The following is an 18664-nucleotide window of genomic DNA, read 5'->3' as shown; positions in this document are numbered from 1 at the left end:
TATTGAATGCTCATTGGACCCCTTGGGAGACTGTCCAATAGTCTTCTAGAGAGCTTAATTCTTATTGGTTCTTTTATTAAGTGTTTTTAAATTAATTAAACTAGATTTACTCTAGCCTAATTCTCATTGGTCCACCTCCATGGCCATCCAATAGGAATTGAGTACACCTTGTGGGCATCTGGGCTAGGGAGTTGACATGTGTCCCTCTTTTCCCTTGTGTGTGAAGGAAGCTTGTGATTGTGTGTGTGTATTTATCTCTCATCCCCTACTTCTTGGGCTCGCCCCCTCCTTTGTAGGACTTGGGAAGAATTTTTTTACACACATACAAAGCATCCAAATTTCCTAAGCTTAACCATTGGACGCAACCTTTGAATTTTGGAACCTTAGCATTTTGGAAGTCTTAATGGGCTGAACCTTAGGGTCGTTTAAGCCCATTGTTGTAGATTGATCTTTTGCAAATGCCCCCCCCCCCCCCCCCCTTTGGATCCCTATTTTCCCTCCTTTGGATCCTATTGTGGCCGGTCTGCCAACCTAACCAATATTCTAGCTTTTTCTACCCTGGTACTTCCCCATATTAAATGATCAGTTTAACATTAGAAAATCATTTAGGAGAATTAGATATTAGTTATTATGACATGTATATTCTACTTTGTACTTTGGTACCCTCAAAAACCTTACTTGCTACTCTTCTTTGCTTTTGAAAATTAGCTCTCAAGCTGCCACACCCGTGGTTTAGAGACTGTTTATTGCAAAGAGTAGGGAATAGGGTCTAACCTTGATCGGTTGATTATGGTTCCTGTTAAGCTTGCTAGTAGCTCAATAATGGTTAAGCCAAAGGAAACCCTGAAAGACTCCATTATTAAGTCTATTAATCCCAACTGTGTATCTCAAACTAAGTCCTTTTGAACCAAGATCATAGATTCCTATCCCACTTACCCTCTTGGAATGAGCAGGTCCAAACTTTCATGGACAAATTAAGGACCTCTCTTCTTACGCAAGAAAAGAGAAACCAATAGCTCTGAGACCAATGTAATAGAATATGGCTATAACATTGATTGCAGCGGAATTTAAATAACAATAGTGAGCATTCTCCTTAAGAGAATTCTTAAAGAGCATAAGAAGAGTACTTGATTAAGGGTAGCAAAATGAACATTACACCTAATTATCTTGGCATAAACTATCCTTGTAAGAGAGAGAGAGAGAGAGAGAGAGAGAGAGAGAGAGAGAGGATTAGAGAAATTGACAACACTTGAGGACCGGATTTATGTGGAGCCAATCCCCCCTCCAAAATGCTCTTGTAGTATAGATTCCCCCATAAAGAGAAACTTGGTACAATACAAGCTTGTATTCCTTGAGACCTAGTTGGTGCAATGAAGATGGTAGACTTCATACACCAAAATTATTCCTTTAATTAACTTGCAAAATCATTAACAAATCCCTGGCTTCAATTCCAAGACCTCAAACACCTTCAAAGGTGAAGAAAGCTAGCAAGGAGTAAGGGAAGGGAAGAGGAAGAAGAAGTAACATACGAGAAATAAATAGTCTCCTCACTTGTTATCACTCTTATAGCTTAGCAGCATAGTAGCATAGTGATGGAGATGAAGAAGATGGAAATCTTGCACTTTGAAGCATGGCTCTTGGTTGGATTTGCATTCCATAGCCAAGAGTTGTTGGTGTAGGCTCTCAGCTTCTCAAGCTTGGAGGAGGAGATGGATTTCTTGCTCAACACACCATGAGAATGAGTGTGTGTGAGTGTGAGAGAGAAGGTATATGGTCAAGCCCTCCCTACTTGGGTCATCCCTCCTCCTAGCTCTAGCTTGAAAATGATTGTACCTCCTCAAGCCTAGCCAATCACATGATTGAGTCATAACAAGAAACAAGGGTAGCATTTGGACAAGTGTCCTCCTTTCCCCTTTTAGAGAGAGGACTTGAATAATGCTTTTTAAAAAATTCAATTGAACTAAATTCTCATTGGAACCCTTTAGAGGCCAATCAATAGGATTTAGGCAACACTACATGAGGGCAGCATGTGTAGATGCTTGACATGTGTCCTTATTACCTCTTGAGTCTTGGGCTTGCCTTGAGTGTGTGTGAGTGTGTGTTCTCTCTCATGCCCCTAGCTTTAGGGCTCGCCCCCTCCTTTGTAGGGATCATGTTGACTTTGGAACACCACAAGCCCCTCAAGCACCTTAGTCATAAATCATGACAAGCACCTCAAGCACCTTACTCATAAAGCATGACAAGCACCTCAAGTATCGTAGTCATCAAGCACAACAAGCACCTCAAGTACCCTAGTCAGCTCAAGCATAACAAGCACCTCAGGCGTAGGCTTAGCTTGTCTAAGGTCTAAAATACCCTAAGCTCTTAGTTCTAAGGACTTTTAACACTAACCTTTGGAGGTCTTTAATGAAGCTAACTCTAAGGTCTTTTAAGCTCCATTATCTAGTCCTTTGTCTTTGATATACCATCTCCCTTTTGGACCGGTTGCCGTCTTTCCCTTTTCTCCCATGCTGAGAGAGACCTAAAAGCACATGTTATATTCTAACTCTTGTTTCCGTTTATTTCCCCACATTAAATGATCAATTAAATACAAGGAAAACATTTGGGTTAGTTAGATATTAGATTTTATGACAACCACCCTATCAGCCTCGGTTGCACCCTACTTCACCCCCCTCAATTTGTGTACATAGGGAGTGTCCTTTCCTCCCTCCTCTTCTACAAGAGGGTTTTGAAGACCTAGTTTGTCTAAATTTGCTTTTGCTCTCTCCATGCAGTCCTCTGGCAAGGCGTTTGGTGGGTGGAAACCTCCACCCCTTGGTGGCAGTGGCTCACTACATGGGAAGGGGCTTGGCCCCCCTTTTTTGGCCTACTGACCCTTCGCAAGTGGTGGTACTTCTTGAGGGTTTTATGTTGGTGTTAGACTCTCCAAAAAAGCCTATGTTCTATGTTCTAGATCTGATGTTGAATTGGTTTCTAGGTTGTGAGGTGATGGAACTTGCATGCTCCCCCCTTATGCGGTTCTAATTGGTTTATGGCTATCCTTTTTTGAGATGTACTAGGTAAAGGGCCCATGTAAAACCCTTGTTTGGTCTTCATGAGTTAATGGTTGTCTTTGCTGTGGGGTGGCTTCCGTGTCAGCTGGTTGGATTGTTCATGTCTATGGAGGTAGTGGGAGGTGCCATGCCCAGTGTGAGCATTACCTGCAATGTACATTTTTGGGTTTAATGCCTTGCACTCACAATATGTGAGTTTTGCCCAAAAAAAAGTTCAAGCAATGAACGTCAAACTTTGATGGACCAAAATTTTGGTGAAAAAATCCTCATCTCGTGACCTTGGAGACGAAGTTGATCTTTCTAAAGGTCCTCAAAGCCCATAATGGCTAGATGTTCTCGTGCATACATATCATGAACACATATATCGAGCACTATGTCCACTATCATACATGTTCTATGGCGAGGCCACAATAAGGGAAACTCCAGCGACCCAATCCACCTTGCACTAGGGAACCAGGGCCCCTGTGTTTAGCTTCAAAAAACCTTACACACGACTCTAACAAAAGGCTAAGCAATGACACGACTATAGTCTCGAAAATGGCTATCTTTTGGAACAAGTCTCAGAAATGGCCAAGATTGCCATACTAGCCAAGATGGCTCCACGAATGCGTACATAGATAGTATCCATAAGACCATGCATCAAAGTAATCAACAATGCGCATAAGCAAGCGCAAACCCGCAAGATGCACTATCAACCATAAATCTCCTCAACAAACATAATCAAATCTCATTTGTGTCCTTCACAAGCTAAACATAAATTTCTGCCATGTATGCTCAAAATGCCAAGCAAATCAGTCACGCATTGAACAAATGAAGTATGTAATAAGCATCCCACTTCCAACAACTCTTCACAAAAGCATTTGCAACTTTCAAAACACCCTCCAGTCGGCCCTCCGATATCTCTCAAAATTTATAGAATTTGCAAAAACTTCCTTTTGCAAAGTTATATAGACCACAAAAATTGGTTAGGATTGACTCCAATAGTAGTCAGTCACTACTACTGGAGTCAATCAATATCTATATATCTATATATATAGATATAAATATAACTATTTAGTCATACTACAGGGTCTACTCCATCGATTAATTAATTTCTTTCAAAGATTCCTTGAACACCTTAAGTTTTGAAAGTAGGCATTCAATTGGAGGTGATGCACGCGCTCCCTTCTGTATTGCCTGTTTTCCCCTTGCGCGTCTTGCTCGCCCCGCCCTTCTCTGTGGTCTTGTGACCAGTCAAACCACTCCTACTGCATCAGAGACAATCAACCCCAGCATCTGACTGGCCTTGTTGGGTTCATGAAAACCTGCAACAAAGAAACCGACACACAACATCATCGTACTCCTCCCTGCAACCTCGTCCTCATCCTCCTCCGTGTCCGGCCTAACCTTTGTGAAGTGTAAGCTCTCGCCCCCTCTTCGTCCTCATCCTCCTCCACATCCTCTTGCTCCACACTCCTCTTGCCTTGTGTTGATTGTCGGCTCATCCTCAAGTCCCATCGTGTGGCAGTGGAAACCATCGTCTGAGAGAGAGAGAGAGAGAGAGAGAGAGAGAGAGAGAGAGAGAGAGAGAGAGAGACTCCATGGCTTCTGGGTCCTGCACACGAGCATGAGAGAGACACGAAGGCAGGATCGCCTGCACAATTCCACCCCTCTTGATCCCTCCAACGAGTCGTCTGGAGTAAGTGACTCCAATCTGTGAGCTTTCGTTTCGTGGTCGCTATGCTATGCAGTTTAAAAAAACCTAATGTTGCCTTGTCTTGCCTCGCACTGCTCATGTCCACTACGATGCACCGCAGTCCACCATCTGGGCGCTAAAGGCATTGCCTTCATGGCCTGCCACCTAATCTCTACATCGTGCATCGCCCTGTCATGTGGCTCCGTTTCATTCACTCAAAGCTCACACCAAGATATTCGCTTTCACCATTTTACTTTGCTTCGAAAGGGTATCTTGCTAAGATACCCCTTAATAAGACCCGTTGAAAAAATTGTATGGACATATTTGTCTTTCATTTATTTTTTAAAACCCAAAACGTTGTCTACACGAGGAAATAAATTAGTGCAAAGACATATGACCTGTTAGCCTCATACCCAAAGGCATTCTAGGCTAAATTTACCTATAACACACAAAGTTAGTCCCAAAAACTTCTCAATGGTAGCTACTTGCTCCACTTTTGTTTTTCATTACCACCAACCCCCCAAAACCACCACCACCACCACCCCACACACACACACACACACACACACACACACACACACACACCCACCCCCACAAAAATAAAAACTAATTAATCAATGACTTCTCAAAAAGTCGTTTTGGCTCCTTACTATGGCTCTATGTCAAGGCTACACCACAACAACAACAACAACAACAACAACCCAAACCCCCCCCCCCCCCCCCCCCCCCCCCACCCCCCAAAAAAAAACTAATTAATTAATGACTTCTCAAAAAGTCGTTTTGGCTCCTTAGTATGGCTCTATGTCAAGGCTACATTAATTAATTAGCAAGATTCCATGTTTTCTTACCTCAGTAGAGGACATGAATTGCTTGACCATGTTCACACGCAAGGTATCTCTCGAAAACACGAAACACATAAGATTAACGTTCTGGCACATTCGACTCACTTTCAAACATAATTACCAGATTGCACCAAGACAATCATATTGATACTCAAGATGACTATCTAAATTCAATTATCAGACGCAATGGGAGTACATGCTAGCAATAAACAACCAAAATGCACAGCAACAAAAGAACCTAGCAAATGTCGAGAATGAGCCTACAAAATTGCCAGCACGTGTACTGATATTTTTTCGCATCTTGAGACTCTACTCAACGAGATGTCTGTTTAGCAGGTTCGCAAGCCTACATAAGAGTGCATTCAACTTGCTGAGCTGCGTTTTCAGCTTTGATACCTCAGCACGCAGCAGCAAGATCTACTCCTCTAGCTTAGAAACCTGGATATCAGCGACGTTTGTCTCGCGTTCATCAATTGTGTCCTTAAATCTATGTATTGCATCCAAGACATCATATCAAAGAGCTGCATAACCCTCCACTCGATTCCTAGACACTTCGTGCAAAATTTCTGAGACCATCTCCTCGATCTTGTCCAATCGTGGATCCTCGATTTCATCCAGTGAGTCATCTACTTGCGTCTCTGTCATCGTGTCCACCAAGTTCGTCTGGTCCATTTTACCCTGCATTCACAAACCAGAAACTTTTAGCTTGATCACGTGGAACAAATAGAAGCAATTACAACAAATCGGAAATACATTGTATCATGCAATTGTTGTTACGCCAACACTATGGACCAACGGGATATAGTCTCATCGCCTATCTGTGGGCTCCCTCCGTCGGTATCATCATCCCCATCATTCCGATTTCGTTCACTACAGTTATCTTCCCGATTAGTTGGCACGCTTGCTGGACTATTGAGAAGACGCTCGATACATAGAGAAATGCAAAATCAGAATCATTCCTATGTATATTCATGAACGTACCTCTCAACTCCTTGCCACTGAGAGTGGAACCGGTCAACAGGTGGGTGAGTTGTACCACATTCATCATTGTTGATGAAGATGCTAGCAATATCTTGGTATGTTGTGGTCGATGGATAAACCATGCATCTCCAAAGAGCTTTTGTCTTGCCTAATTGCATCCCCCGGCCTTGATAGGGTGTGACCCATTCCGATGAGGGATAGTATTTCCCAGTTTTTAGCATTTTGTGCACGGTCAATAAGAAATCATTTCCCAATGGATGCCCCAATCTAAACTTCCAGAACATACACGTCCTATCAAAGATATTTGCGGGCGTCAAACAAACTTTTTTCTTCAAGTCGTCGCCGCCATACAAGCTATACAACTCGATGCCCTTGTTGATCTCATCTGCGTGAATATTATGCATGACCACTCGAAAATATGGTTGGTCTTGGTCCTTCAAGCAGTGGCCAAGCATACCTTCGAAAGTATGCATGTTACATTGCTTCAAAGCACGGCAAAGGACCATCCCACCTACACAGGCACAGCCTTGTCCCACCCCAAGTATTGCTTTACTTTCCTATTTGCTGCCACCAAGGAGCTAGTCCAAAGCCGCATGACCATCTGGAAGTGCAAGTGAAAAAGAGTGCCCCCTCTTTCGACAACACAAAGACCAGCAGTTGTCTCCCTTTCAAGGAATGCATACATGGAAGCTAACAAAGCTACATCAATATATGAACCTCCTACAGACACCGTAACACTAACCTCCATCAGCCTACATCTTTTCGGCTTCTCAGACCTCCCACTACAAGCTAGCAATGACTCAACCCCATCTCTTTTTCGTTTTTTTGATATATTACCCTCATTTCCACTCTGTCTACAGCGCGCCTCTGCTTTCAGCCGAACCATAGCCCTTTCTATTAAACGAAAATACACAGCACAATACAAACACAACAGCACACACTGAGCTCCTTGTGCTTGAATTCAGCAGACAATCACGTCCGTAAACAAAAATACAGAGCAGAATACACACACAACAGCATGCACTCACCTCCTTGTGCTTCGATTCAGCAGACAATCGCGTGCGGACACAAAATCAGCTGAAGCAGCTCCCAACGGAGATCCGGAGCAATCACCAAAAGCATTCGCAGTCCTATAAAACGACCAGCAACACATGTTTCTGTCCAGCAATAACCACCACCACCTGTCCTGACACATGCCAGAGCGCTTCGCTCACCTTCATTTCGCTTCCTGGAGTTTCCTTCGCATCTATAGTGATTCGCCTTAATTCGACCCACAAAAAGTCGTTTTCGGGACCTACTGGGCATGAAATGGATTGTTTTTACAAGTCAAAACAGATCTATAAACATCTACAGTTATCTATACATGATCTACAAGTAGTTTGAGAAAAATCGGTGTTGATTTTGGAAAAATTTTCAATTGGAAAGTTGTAGAGCACGATGTTTCTGGCTAGGGAGGTGAGAACCAAGCTAAAAATTGTATTTTTACTTAGTCAAATCTTTGTTGCAAAACAAAGCTTGAAATTTTGCAGCTTCATTGTATTCTCTACCACAACATTGCAATGATGGAAGGCCTTCATTCCAACTTTGATACCAGTTGTTGATGAGTGCGCAATGCAAAAGGGAAGCAAGGGCTGAGAGATTAGGGTTTCAATCGAAGAGAGAGAGAGAGAGAGAGAGAGAGAGAGAGAGAGAGAGAGAGAGAGATAGGTTTTGCTGGAGTTTCTTTTCACATTGTATGTGAGCTCCTTATTGTTTAATATCAAATAAGAAAGAATGAGATTATGGTTAGTGAGCGGTTAGTCTGTGTTGGTATCCTCAACACATGTAGACATTGCAAGAATTTTAACAAGCACACCTTTCATTTCACATCCTCACACGGCTTGACTTCACTTACACTCTATTCTTTTAGAATGCTAAAGTGAAGCTTCACCTTTCATAATTCTAGTAAATTCTATACATATACATATATACACATACATATATTTATTTATTTTACACATACATTCTTTTATGTGTGTGTGTGTGTGTGTGTGTGTGTGTGTGTGTGTGTGTGTGTGTGTACCACACTAAATGAGCAAACCATGGTAAAGGGAAGAAAAAATGGTGAAATATGTGAGAACTTAGCTAAAAAATCTTGCAAATTCAAAAATTCGACTATTATTTTCGGTTTGCTTCTTTGCAAGGAGGAAACTCGGTCCCTTAACAAAAGAGATATTCCTCAACAATGCTTTACCTTATATAATCCTAGTTAAACTCAACCTAATGATTTTATCATTTTCTTGTTATTTTAGAAAGCCATTGTGACCCTTTCACTTGTTTTTATTTGATTCTGTGCCATCTCATCATCTAGTATTTGAAGTTCCGAATCACTAATCAAATCCAACCCGCTGATCCAATATTCACATTCCCTACCCAATAGCTTTGGGACCAACTTTGAAAAGGTTGTTAAGCTCTCTCTCTCTCTCTCTCTCTCTCTCTCTCACACACACACACACACACACACACACATACTTGGGTGTGGGTGTGGGTGCTAACAAAAAGAGGAAAATAGTAAAACCTTTCTATCACCCAAGTGTGGTAGATTGGTTATGCCATTTCCCTCTTATATAACAGGTCTTGAGTTCAACTCCTCGTCGGTTAGATTTTTAAGGTCTCTTGGGATAGTTTCCTACGACGTTAAAACTCTCTTCTTCTTCTTCTTCTTCTTCTCTCTCTCTCTCTGTGTGTGTGTGTGTGTGTGTGTGTGTGTGTGAGAGAGAGAGAGAGAGAGAGAGAGAGAGAGAGAGAGAGAGATTCTATGTCATTTGATCATCTAGTATCTTAAGTTCCGAACCACTTATCAAATCCGACCCGCTCATTCAAATCTCAGATTCCATGGCCAATAGCTTTGAGACCAACTCTTGAAAGGATGTCAAGCTCTAGCCCCCCCCCCCCCCCCCCCCCCCCCCCCACACCCACCACCAAAAAAAAAATGATCACAATCGTGATCACAGCTTGGCCCTAAAACTTGCATGATTATGCACCACTTGCAACAGAGGTTTTTTTGTTCTTTTTTTATGAAGAGCAACTGAATTGAATTAAAAAGTAAGGGAAAGTACAATTGCCCCTGAGGTAGGCCAGGGACTTTCCTGGACAAAAGAAAAAAGGCTCAAAGAAAGGGGAGGCATCGAAGGGAATAACAAAATGAGAGATAAATGGAATATAGTCTCAACGGATCATAATAAGATAAGATGCATCTCTCCATCTTTGACTTCTCTGCATAACTTTCACTTCTTCCTCACAAAAAGTTTTGGATAAATTATCACAATAATTCCCACATAGTGACTTACCTCAACATCATGAGCTTCTGCTCGAGAGGCATCGCATACCTAGCTAGGTACGATTGGGGGCAGGGGACCACCGGCGCCCCCCCCCCCTACCTAGCTAGGTATGCGATGCCTCTCGAGCGGAAGCTCATTATGTTATGTATTGTCACTGAAAAAGAGTCTGTTTTCCTACATGAGAAAATTTCTAAATCTTCTTGTGCCCGGGCTGCTTTGGATGCATTACCAGAGATTTGTGACATAACTACGCTGAAGCTGATGGTAAGGAGATGCAAAAGAAGAAAAAGGGGCAGCCAAACTTAGCTTTGTTACTTTCTAACCAAATTTGCCACATATATGCCCCCCTTAAGCAGGTCCTGATAGGTATGTCTGCAAAGCTGCATTAACCAAGTAACATGGATCTCCAAGTGATCTTTTAAGGGTCAACAACACAAGCTTACTGAATCTCCTTTTTGAAAAAAAACATATTAAATTTACAATTGATGAACAGGTGGGACAGAGACTCTCATGAATTTTACACCACCTACAAATACCATCAGAAACCCCTATTCTCTTAGCCTTTGATCCTGTCCATAAACCTAACATTGCCATCAATGCCATGTGGCATTCATCGACACGCTTTATCCAATGGTCAAATCGCCTCTATGACATTAAGTAGCTCAAGAAGATGCATAAGCCTCCCAGGGCACTATGTCCAAAGTTCACCCACATCAACTCTGAAGACTTTTACAGGCAGTTACACGGCCCAAAAAAAGAAATAATACATATATATATGGTGACAAAAAGAGGAGGGAGGTACTGATTACAATAAATAAATGCGTCAGTTAGTCAAAAAAATCTTTCAAGGCAAAAGCACTTCTATCAAATATCCTTGAAGAGTTCTCCCTTCCAACTATGAGGAAAGATGTACAATATACTGTTTCTGTTAACCATGATGAGTATCTGGCCTTTGAGATGGAAGAGGCGATGTCTGCCTGGACTGAGGCAAGGGGAAAGAGGCCATGGGCGAGGCAACATTCGGTGATGAGATCGGTTGGAGATGATTAGGGGATGCCTTTTGAGATATGGCAGGGGACAAAGAGTCTAAGGACGGGGAATGGCGAGGAGAGGGGTGACGATATGGCGAATGGGAGAAAGAATTATACGATAGTAGTTGCGGAATTGGCGATGCACACGGTGAGGTTTGGCGTGAAGAAAGGGGAGAATTATACAAGGATTGTGCACTAGAATTTATGTCCATAGACTCTCCTTGCTCCTCAGAGTCTTTGGTCTTGGTGTCATTTAGGGGCTCAGCAGGATGGTCTCCATTTGCTGAATGCTTCTGCTTTGAGACGTCATTTCGAGCTTTGGGTGTGCAGGAGGCCGAGGTAATCGAATTGGAGAGGTGGAAACGCATGCCAAAATGGAACGCAAGAGGAGGTTGTGACACTTTAGAGTAACCCTCCAGCATAAGGAGAGCATTCCCCATAGTGGGCCTTAGAGATGGGTTATCTTGAATGCACCAAAAAGCTATCCTAATGACTCTGGTTGCCTCTACCATATCTTCTTTTCCAAGAGGCAAGATACTCTTGTCGATGATGTCAAGCACATTGCCTTCCTTCAATTTCTTCGCAGCCAATGCTGGAAAATACCAACCTTCACCATCTCCATGCACAGTCAATCTAGACACATCCACATTCTTTCTTCCACTCACAAGCTCTAGCAAGACCATCCCAAAGCTGTACACATCGCTCTTCTCTGTCGCATCTGTGAGAACCAAGCATTCCGGGGCCATGTAGCCCGGGGTGCCTCTCATTCTTGACACTGCGCTATCCTGATCTTCATTAATGAGCCTCGACAGGCCGAAATCTGACAGCTTTGGAACGAACTTCTCATCCAAAAGGATGTTCTGAGGTTTGATATCCAAATGGACAATGCAGTTCCGACACTGCTCATGAAGGAAAACGAGGCCTCGGGCCGTCTGCACGGCAATGGCCAGTCGGGTCTTCCAATCAAGAGGTGGCCCAGGGCGCGCAGCTCCCTTGCGAAAAAGCCATGTATCAAGAGACCCATTTGACACATACTCATACACAAGTAATCGATGCCCACCATCTGCACAGAAACCTCGCAAGTGGACGAGATTTTGATGATTGATGTTGCTCAAAGCATTGACCTCATTTCTGAATTCTTTCAAGCCCTGAGTAAACCTAGTTGTATTTTCCAATTGCTTTACTGCCACAAAAGATCCATCGGAGAACATACCCTTATACACTGACCCAAAACCGCCCACACCAAGCTTCTGACTGAATTCCCATGTTGCAGCTTGAAGCTCTTTGTAGTTTAGCCTTTTAGGCTGCCCTGGCAAGGAAGCAAGTAGATCATCATCATCCCGATTAAGGGCTTTACGCTTCCCTTTATTCTTCTTGCGATGGTAGTACCATACGCCAAGAAAGGCAGTCGATACCAAGGTTGTAATGCTGATACCAACTATCAAACCCAACTCTGACTTATTGCTGGCCGGTCTTTCCTGTTGCATTTTGATTGCTCCCACATATGCTGAATCATTTACCCGAATCATTGAAAGAACGCTTTCATGCAAATAGCACTCCTTTGATTTAGTCCTGTAGAAGGCTGCCTGGCATGAACAACTTCCCAGGCAGACGCTCTTGCATGCAGCGAAGGAATTCGCCAGCATGCTAGGCTTCATGTAATCATTTGCAAAATAGTCTACTCTTTCAACATCCAGGAAAAAATGCGAATCGCTGTTGGGAAGGCAACTGAGAGGCACTTTGCGGACACATGAAGTTTGGGTAAGCAAGAACTCTTTGGCCCGTGAAGGATAGAAGTATTGGGTGTCTGTAGTTCCATTTCCAGGGCAGGTGCAGTTTGAATTTTCACATATACCATAAGGGCCACATGCATTAGGGAATCCGCAGGACCCTTTGGTGCTGTTTTGAAACACATCATAAGAAGGCTTGTGGTCAGGGTAATAGCCCTTTAACACACCATTAGGCTCCAATCTGATGAAAACAATAGGGCTGTCGAATGAGACAGCTAGCTGTGATGGCGCCGCCGCCAGCTGACATGAAGGAGAATCAGCACTCTGGACTTGTGTCAGGTTATACTTGCTTAACACTAGGCGCGTATGATTACAGGGGCTGCTGTTGATACCATCGGGCGTCGTGGGGACGACAGGATAGCCCAGAGCATAATACGGGAGAGGCTGAGAAGTAGAATTCTCATAGAAAATGAGCCCTCCTCCTCTCATCTCAGCTATAAAGCTACCTGTGGGTGACACATGCGACGAGAATCCGGCCACAATTATGCTTCCCGGGTTAAGAAATTGTCCCGGAACAAGCAGATCTATCGGCTCAGAGAAGCTTTCCCAAATAGACCTGTTTTCACTATCAAAGAGGATGAGATTACCTTCAGTTGTGAGGCGGATACCACTCGGATTGAACCCGTCCGTGTTGCTGCTCCACACTTGCCTGCCATCAAAGTCTTCAAGAAGAGCTGATCCTTGAGGGTTGAGAATAAAGGAGGCATTGTGTTGGACAGGGTAGTGCCGATTCGCGAGCCAGATTGGCGTGTTTGGGAAGTTGAGGCCCGAGAGAGCAACACTGAAGTAGTAGGAGGACGAGTCTCGCGAGAGGCAGCCGAAAACAAAGGGCGAATTGAAGAGAAGGATGGTGGTGATGTAGCCGGGGGTATTTTCCCTGGCATCACATCCAACAGCCCGGGTCTCATTGAAGTGGAGCACCGAGGGCGCGCCAGGCGTTGCACCACCAATTGCTTGCGGTGTTGCTGAGGGCGGCTGTGTCGTCGAATCTGCTTCAGCCGCATCTGCTACTGCTAGGATGAGATCGCCATAACCAGATAATGACATGATCATCACCAGTAAACCCGCTGTGTATAGCCATGGCTGCCTCGATGGAGAAGAGAAGAAGCGCAAAATCATGGCTTTACCCTAGAGCATCATACATCTGTTCTAAAGCAGTGTGTGTGTGTGTGTGTGTGTGTGTTTGCACAGAAGAGTAAGAGAGGTGCTTCTTGTGTGCGAGAACCTACTTTCCACCCACTATGCATAGTACGAACAGTATCATACACACTATCTACAACGCAGAATGAGAGCAGGAAAGCAGGCCTCGCACTACAAAAGCACACGTGCGAGGAGTACCCGGAGAGAGTCCCTAGGTCTTGACTGTTGCAGTGTTGCTATGTAATAAGCGTAGGGGGGGCAGTGTGTGGCATCGGGAGGGGCGAATTAAGAGGAGAAGGAGAAGACTAGTTGCTCCTTGCATTCCTCGTTTCGTTTGTTTCAAAGCTCCAATGCTCGACATTTGTTTGCTGGCTTGATGGTCTCTCCGCGTGACCCCACCGCAATATATGTATGCCTCTCTTTCTCTCTCTCTCTCTCTCTCTCTCTCTCTCATGTGCTCCCAAATATATAGACCTATCTCTCTCTCTCTCTCTCTCTCTCTCTCTCTCTCTCTCTCTCATGGGGTGCTAGGCCGAAGGGTGGGTTCAAACGAACCCAGCAGCAATCTCCGCGATTGTTTTCTACCTTCGTTCTCATGTTCCCACAGAACGGCACTTAGTTTAGGGTAAAGGAGCCAGTTGTAACACATGTGCCTTTTAAAAATCATGCACGTCCCAATTTAGAGACAAAAATTTGGAATATGCTAGGAATCTTGCTTATGTGTCAACTTGTGATTTGCTGAAAACTGTACCATTACTGAGCCTTGGGTGTTTCTAACCCCTAAAGATCTCAGAATTTAAACTTTCTCAAATTGGCTGCCCAAATTAAATCAAAAACATATCAATCTTGGTATTACCTAATCCGCCTTTGCATGAGGAATCTCATGCAAATTTCAAAATTCAAATCTGACCAAATTTGCAAAATCCCACCCAAAATTACACTTTTTTTATTGCGTGTCTCTAAATTGGCTCCTTTACCCTAGGTTAACTATGGCGGGAGAGCAGACATGCAGTGGTGCATAGCCAAGTGAGTGTGTTATTAGCTGCAGATCTGACGTACAAAGCTCAACTCGCAGTGTCTGAGTTTAGAGCCGAAAGAGCCCGACAATGCGGATCTTCAGGAAAGGGGGGGGGGGGGGATACGGTTGCTCAAGAGGTGGCAGGTCCGGAGAGAAGGGAGGATTTTGTAACCCAATCGGTACCCGCCAGGTAGGAAGCACGCACCTTCCTTCCATTTTGTCGTCGACCCGTATGAACCTAGCCTAATATATGCCTAACCTCTCTCTCTCTCTCTCTCTAGGATTTGACGTCCATTTGCCTTTTTTAAGGGATTTTTTATGTCATATGAGGTCAATATTGAATCTGTCAAAAGAGCTTGTTTAAAAATTTCCCTTCTATAGGAAAAGGAAGTAAAATAGGGTATCCATAAGTGGAAGGAGAGCACATTAAGATCCTCATCTATACTACTCTATTAAAGAGATGGAGATTCAATTAAGGAGATGGAGATTCAGGCAAGCCACGTGGCATAACTAGGGGAAGGGTTGGTGAACAGAAGGTGAGGAGCGCACTCCGGGTGGTAGGTGAAAAGGCAGGGCGGAGAGAAGAAGAGAATTTTAGCGTCGTAGGAAGCTATCCCAAAAGAGAGAGAGAGAGAGTACTTTCTAGGAGGCGCATCTCGAGAGGAGGAGAGCAGATTAAGGCTTCATAGAGTCACCTCTCAAATTTTTGACAAGCCTGTAGCTTCTATATTTGTTAGGCTTCGAGGGCCTCTCTCTCTCTCTCTCTCTCTCTCTAAAACCATGCTGTTCCGGGGGATTGGAGCCCTAGACGGCTGGAATTTGCTTGAGACGGTTGGAGCACTGCCTACCAATGGTTGAAGCATTATAATTGAGGCAGCTGGAATTTGCTTGAGACGGTTGGAGCACTGAAGCGGCGATGCTGAGTGTACATTTTAGGCTTCTGTAAACTTTTGCTTGGACGGACTCATGACGCCTACCAATGGTTGAAGCATTATAATTGAGGCAGCTGGAATTTGCTTGAGACGGTTGGAGCACTGAAGCGGCGGTGCTGAGTGTACATTTTAGGCTTCTGTAAACTTTTGCTTGGACGGACTCATGACGTTGTGCAATGACGTAGACCCTAGCAAAACCGCCAGGCTACATATTTAGCCTTCAAAGTTAGGAGAGTCTGGCTTGACAACTTGCGTGAAGTTGCCATTATGACAGCCTGCAAAAGGCTACAAGTGTTCAAATTTGAAATGCATTTGTATGTCGCTCTGTTACAACCTCTGCATATTGCCTTCCATTCTAACATCATGAGCTATATTACAAGCTAGCCGTTCTTCCTCCGCCAACATTCACTGCTTATAGGGCCTTGCATCAAGACTGGCATGCTTCCACTAGCTTGCTCGCACTCTCTAACAAAGCCTTGCGTGGACGATTGGACGTGTGTGCAAGAGGGAGAAGATGGCCACCGGAAGAGCATTGGCTATTGATCTGTAGGCTTCTCTATAGGAGGTAATCATCCTTTGTGTGTGTGTATGTGTGTGTGTGTGTGCGCGCGCGCGCCGCACGCGTAGGAGACAACAGACTCTCAGTAGGGGACAAAGGTATGCAAGAACAACAATGGTAGGCACATGTGCAGAATCAATAGCTCCAGCAGCTTCAATAATAGCATTAATAGCGGTTGTAGTAATAGTAGCATCAATGGCTGCAGCAACCACGGAGCAGCGTCGACACGCATAGCGGAAAAATGCAGGGGACGGCCATACCTACTTGACTGTGGCCAGAGCACAGCGTGAAAGAGAACAACTACATGGGGTGTGTGTGTGTGTGCGTGTGTGTGTGTGTGTGTGTGTGTGTGTGTGTGTGTGTGTGTGTGTGAGAGAGAGAGAGAGAGAGAGAGATTTTGCAGAAGAAGCGACGACTAAGCTTTCCAGATCCATACTCGGGATAGAAGCAAGGAGCAGGTCTATAAAATTACACGACTAGCAGAGGGCATACCAATGGTGAAGGCAAAAAGAAAAATATGGCATAGGGGTCGAGCAACGAACAGGAGTGGCAAGAAAGCATCAAACACGCATATCCACACACACATACGCAGTGATCCGAGCCTATCACAAATTTTTGTTTATCATATTTTGTTGGTTTTCCTTGCTTCTAGAGGTTTACAATAAAAGAAAGAGTGAGAACAACCTCTTGGAAACATTTTTTAAAAAATGATTTTTTCTTGACTAGTTCACCGGAGGTGAAAGGTAGAGGGAGAACCTAGTGGTAAAGGGAAGGGAAAATATGTAAATGTGAAAAGAAAAGATATGATGTGGTTGTGGAGCCATGCACCCATGATTCAAGGGTCATGAGTGGCTCATATCATCATGGCTTTGGAGCCATATGATGATTCAAACAAATGGGACCCAAGTGGAAGACTTGGTAAAGGAAGAAACCAGGCACATGATTTTGTTGAATTTTTAAAAAATACTTCCACTCCGATCCAAGAAAAGTTGTCTTCATCAAAGTTGTAACTGACAAGCTGAAGATTCTGGCCATATTTTTTTTATAATTTTTGCACCTACGGTCTAGGAGATATGGCCAAAATGGTGGACGGCAGTTTTTTCAACTGTGGTGGAGACCACCCCCCTACCTTTACACACACACACCCTTCCTTTTCCACATTGAGACCTTCTTTTAAATCAGCCATTAGTCTTCTCACCCTCCTCTCCTTCCTCCTCTCTCTCAAGCTCAAAAACCCATCAAAGTTCCTCTTTTAATCACCTCTCAAGTCATGCTTAATCTTGTTGTAATTCATAAAGTTCTCATTCAACCCCTTTCTATTATTACTAGATATGTATTGATTTTATGTAGATTCTTTACATTTTAAAATAAGGAAGCTCTTGGACTCAAGCTATGGAGGAAGGAGTGAAGACAACACAAGTGATGATGGAGCTAATTGGTCAACAAATCACTTGGAAGGAGCTTCTTCATTGGTTGAATGTCCTTAATCAAACTTCATTTGTACAAATTACACTTGTATCTTAACCTCACTCCTAATCACTCTCTTTCCTATATAAAGAGGCCTTCCCCTTTGTAATTTCAAGCCTCCCTCAGCCCCATTGAGCCTTTGTATCACTCACCATGAGCCCATAAGCTCATTCATTCACTCTATTCTTGCACATCCTAGAGTGCAAATTGTTTCATGCTAGTACCCTCTCCTCCTCTTACTCGTGTTAATTAAGTGAAATGTTGTATATGCGTGTGAGAGTGCTTGATGTGATCTTGGCTAATCCTTGAGTGATTGTTTGGTAATCTATATGCTATTTGTGTTGGGAGTGTTTGAAGTCATCCATTCCTTGTGCACACACCACAGTTAATGCTTCATTCATAGTGCTCTCTCTCTCTCTCTCTCTCTCTCTCTCTCTCTCTCTCTCTCTCTCTCTCTCTCTCTCTTTGTGTAGCGGTCCTAGTCCACGCTTCCAAGACTAGGTGGTGCCCTCATCTCATTTCCCTTGTGGCGCAATGGAGTTTGTTTTGGTGTAGAGGCCGCCATTCCAAATTTCCTTCGTCATAAATTGGTGCCCCCACGGAGGAGTTTTCAAGCAGCGCTCTATCAATCCTATGAAGGAAGATCCATCAAATTCTCCGAGACTTCCACTATGGTCTCCCCAAGAAGCTCGAGAAAAGAAGCGTCTTTATCTACAAACGGCACGTATGCGGGTAAAGAGAGTTAACTACACACACCCTTCTTTGCTTCAAGGAAAATCTTGTAGTCATCAAGTCCCTAGGTCAAAAAACTGTGTTGAGTGCTTTGTGGCTAGTGTGAAGACACTTCCTTTGAAGC

General features: G+C 43.8%; 1 protein-coding gene and 2 pseudogenes across 1 annotated transcript; all 3 read right to left on the bottom strand.

Moving 5' to 3' along the window:
- Nucleotides 1-5747: 5747 nt before the first annotated feature.
- LOC147419457 (uncharacterized) lies at nt 5748-6615 on the bottom strand (annotated as a pseudogene).
- A 179-nt stretch (nt 6616-6794) lies between these two features.
- LOC147419456 (uncharacterized) lies at nt 6795-7443 on the bottom strand (annotated as a pseudogene).
- A 3179-nt stretch (nt 7444-10622) lies between these two features.
- Nucleotides 10623-14158, bottom strand: LOC147419455 (G-type lectin S-receptor-like serine/threonine-protein kinase SD2-5). Its single transcript, XM_086505576.1, has one exon. It carries the CDS (start codon nt 13809-13811, stop codon nt 10800-10802), a length of 3012 nt encoding a protein of 1003 aa, XP_086361702.1. The 5' UTR covers nt 13812-14158; the 3' UTR covers nt 10623-10799.
- Nucleotides 14159-18664: the final 4506 nt, after the last annotated feature.

This window comes from Adiantum capillus-veneris, chromosome 29 (assembly GCF_014529385.1).
Source record: "Adiantum capillus-veneris isolate H3 chromosome 29, ASM1452938v2, whole genome shotgun sequence".
NCBI classification, from domain to species: domain Eukaryota; kingdom Viridiplantae; phylum Streptophyta; class Polypodiopsida; order Polypodiales; family Pteridaceae; genus Adiantum; species Adiantum capillus-veneris.
Note: the sequence above shows the minus strand (reverse complement) of the source record. Positions and strands in the feature narration are given on the sequence as shown.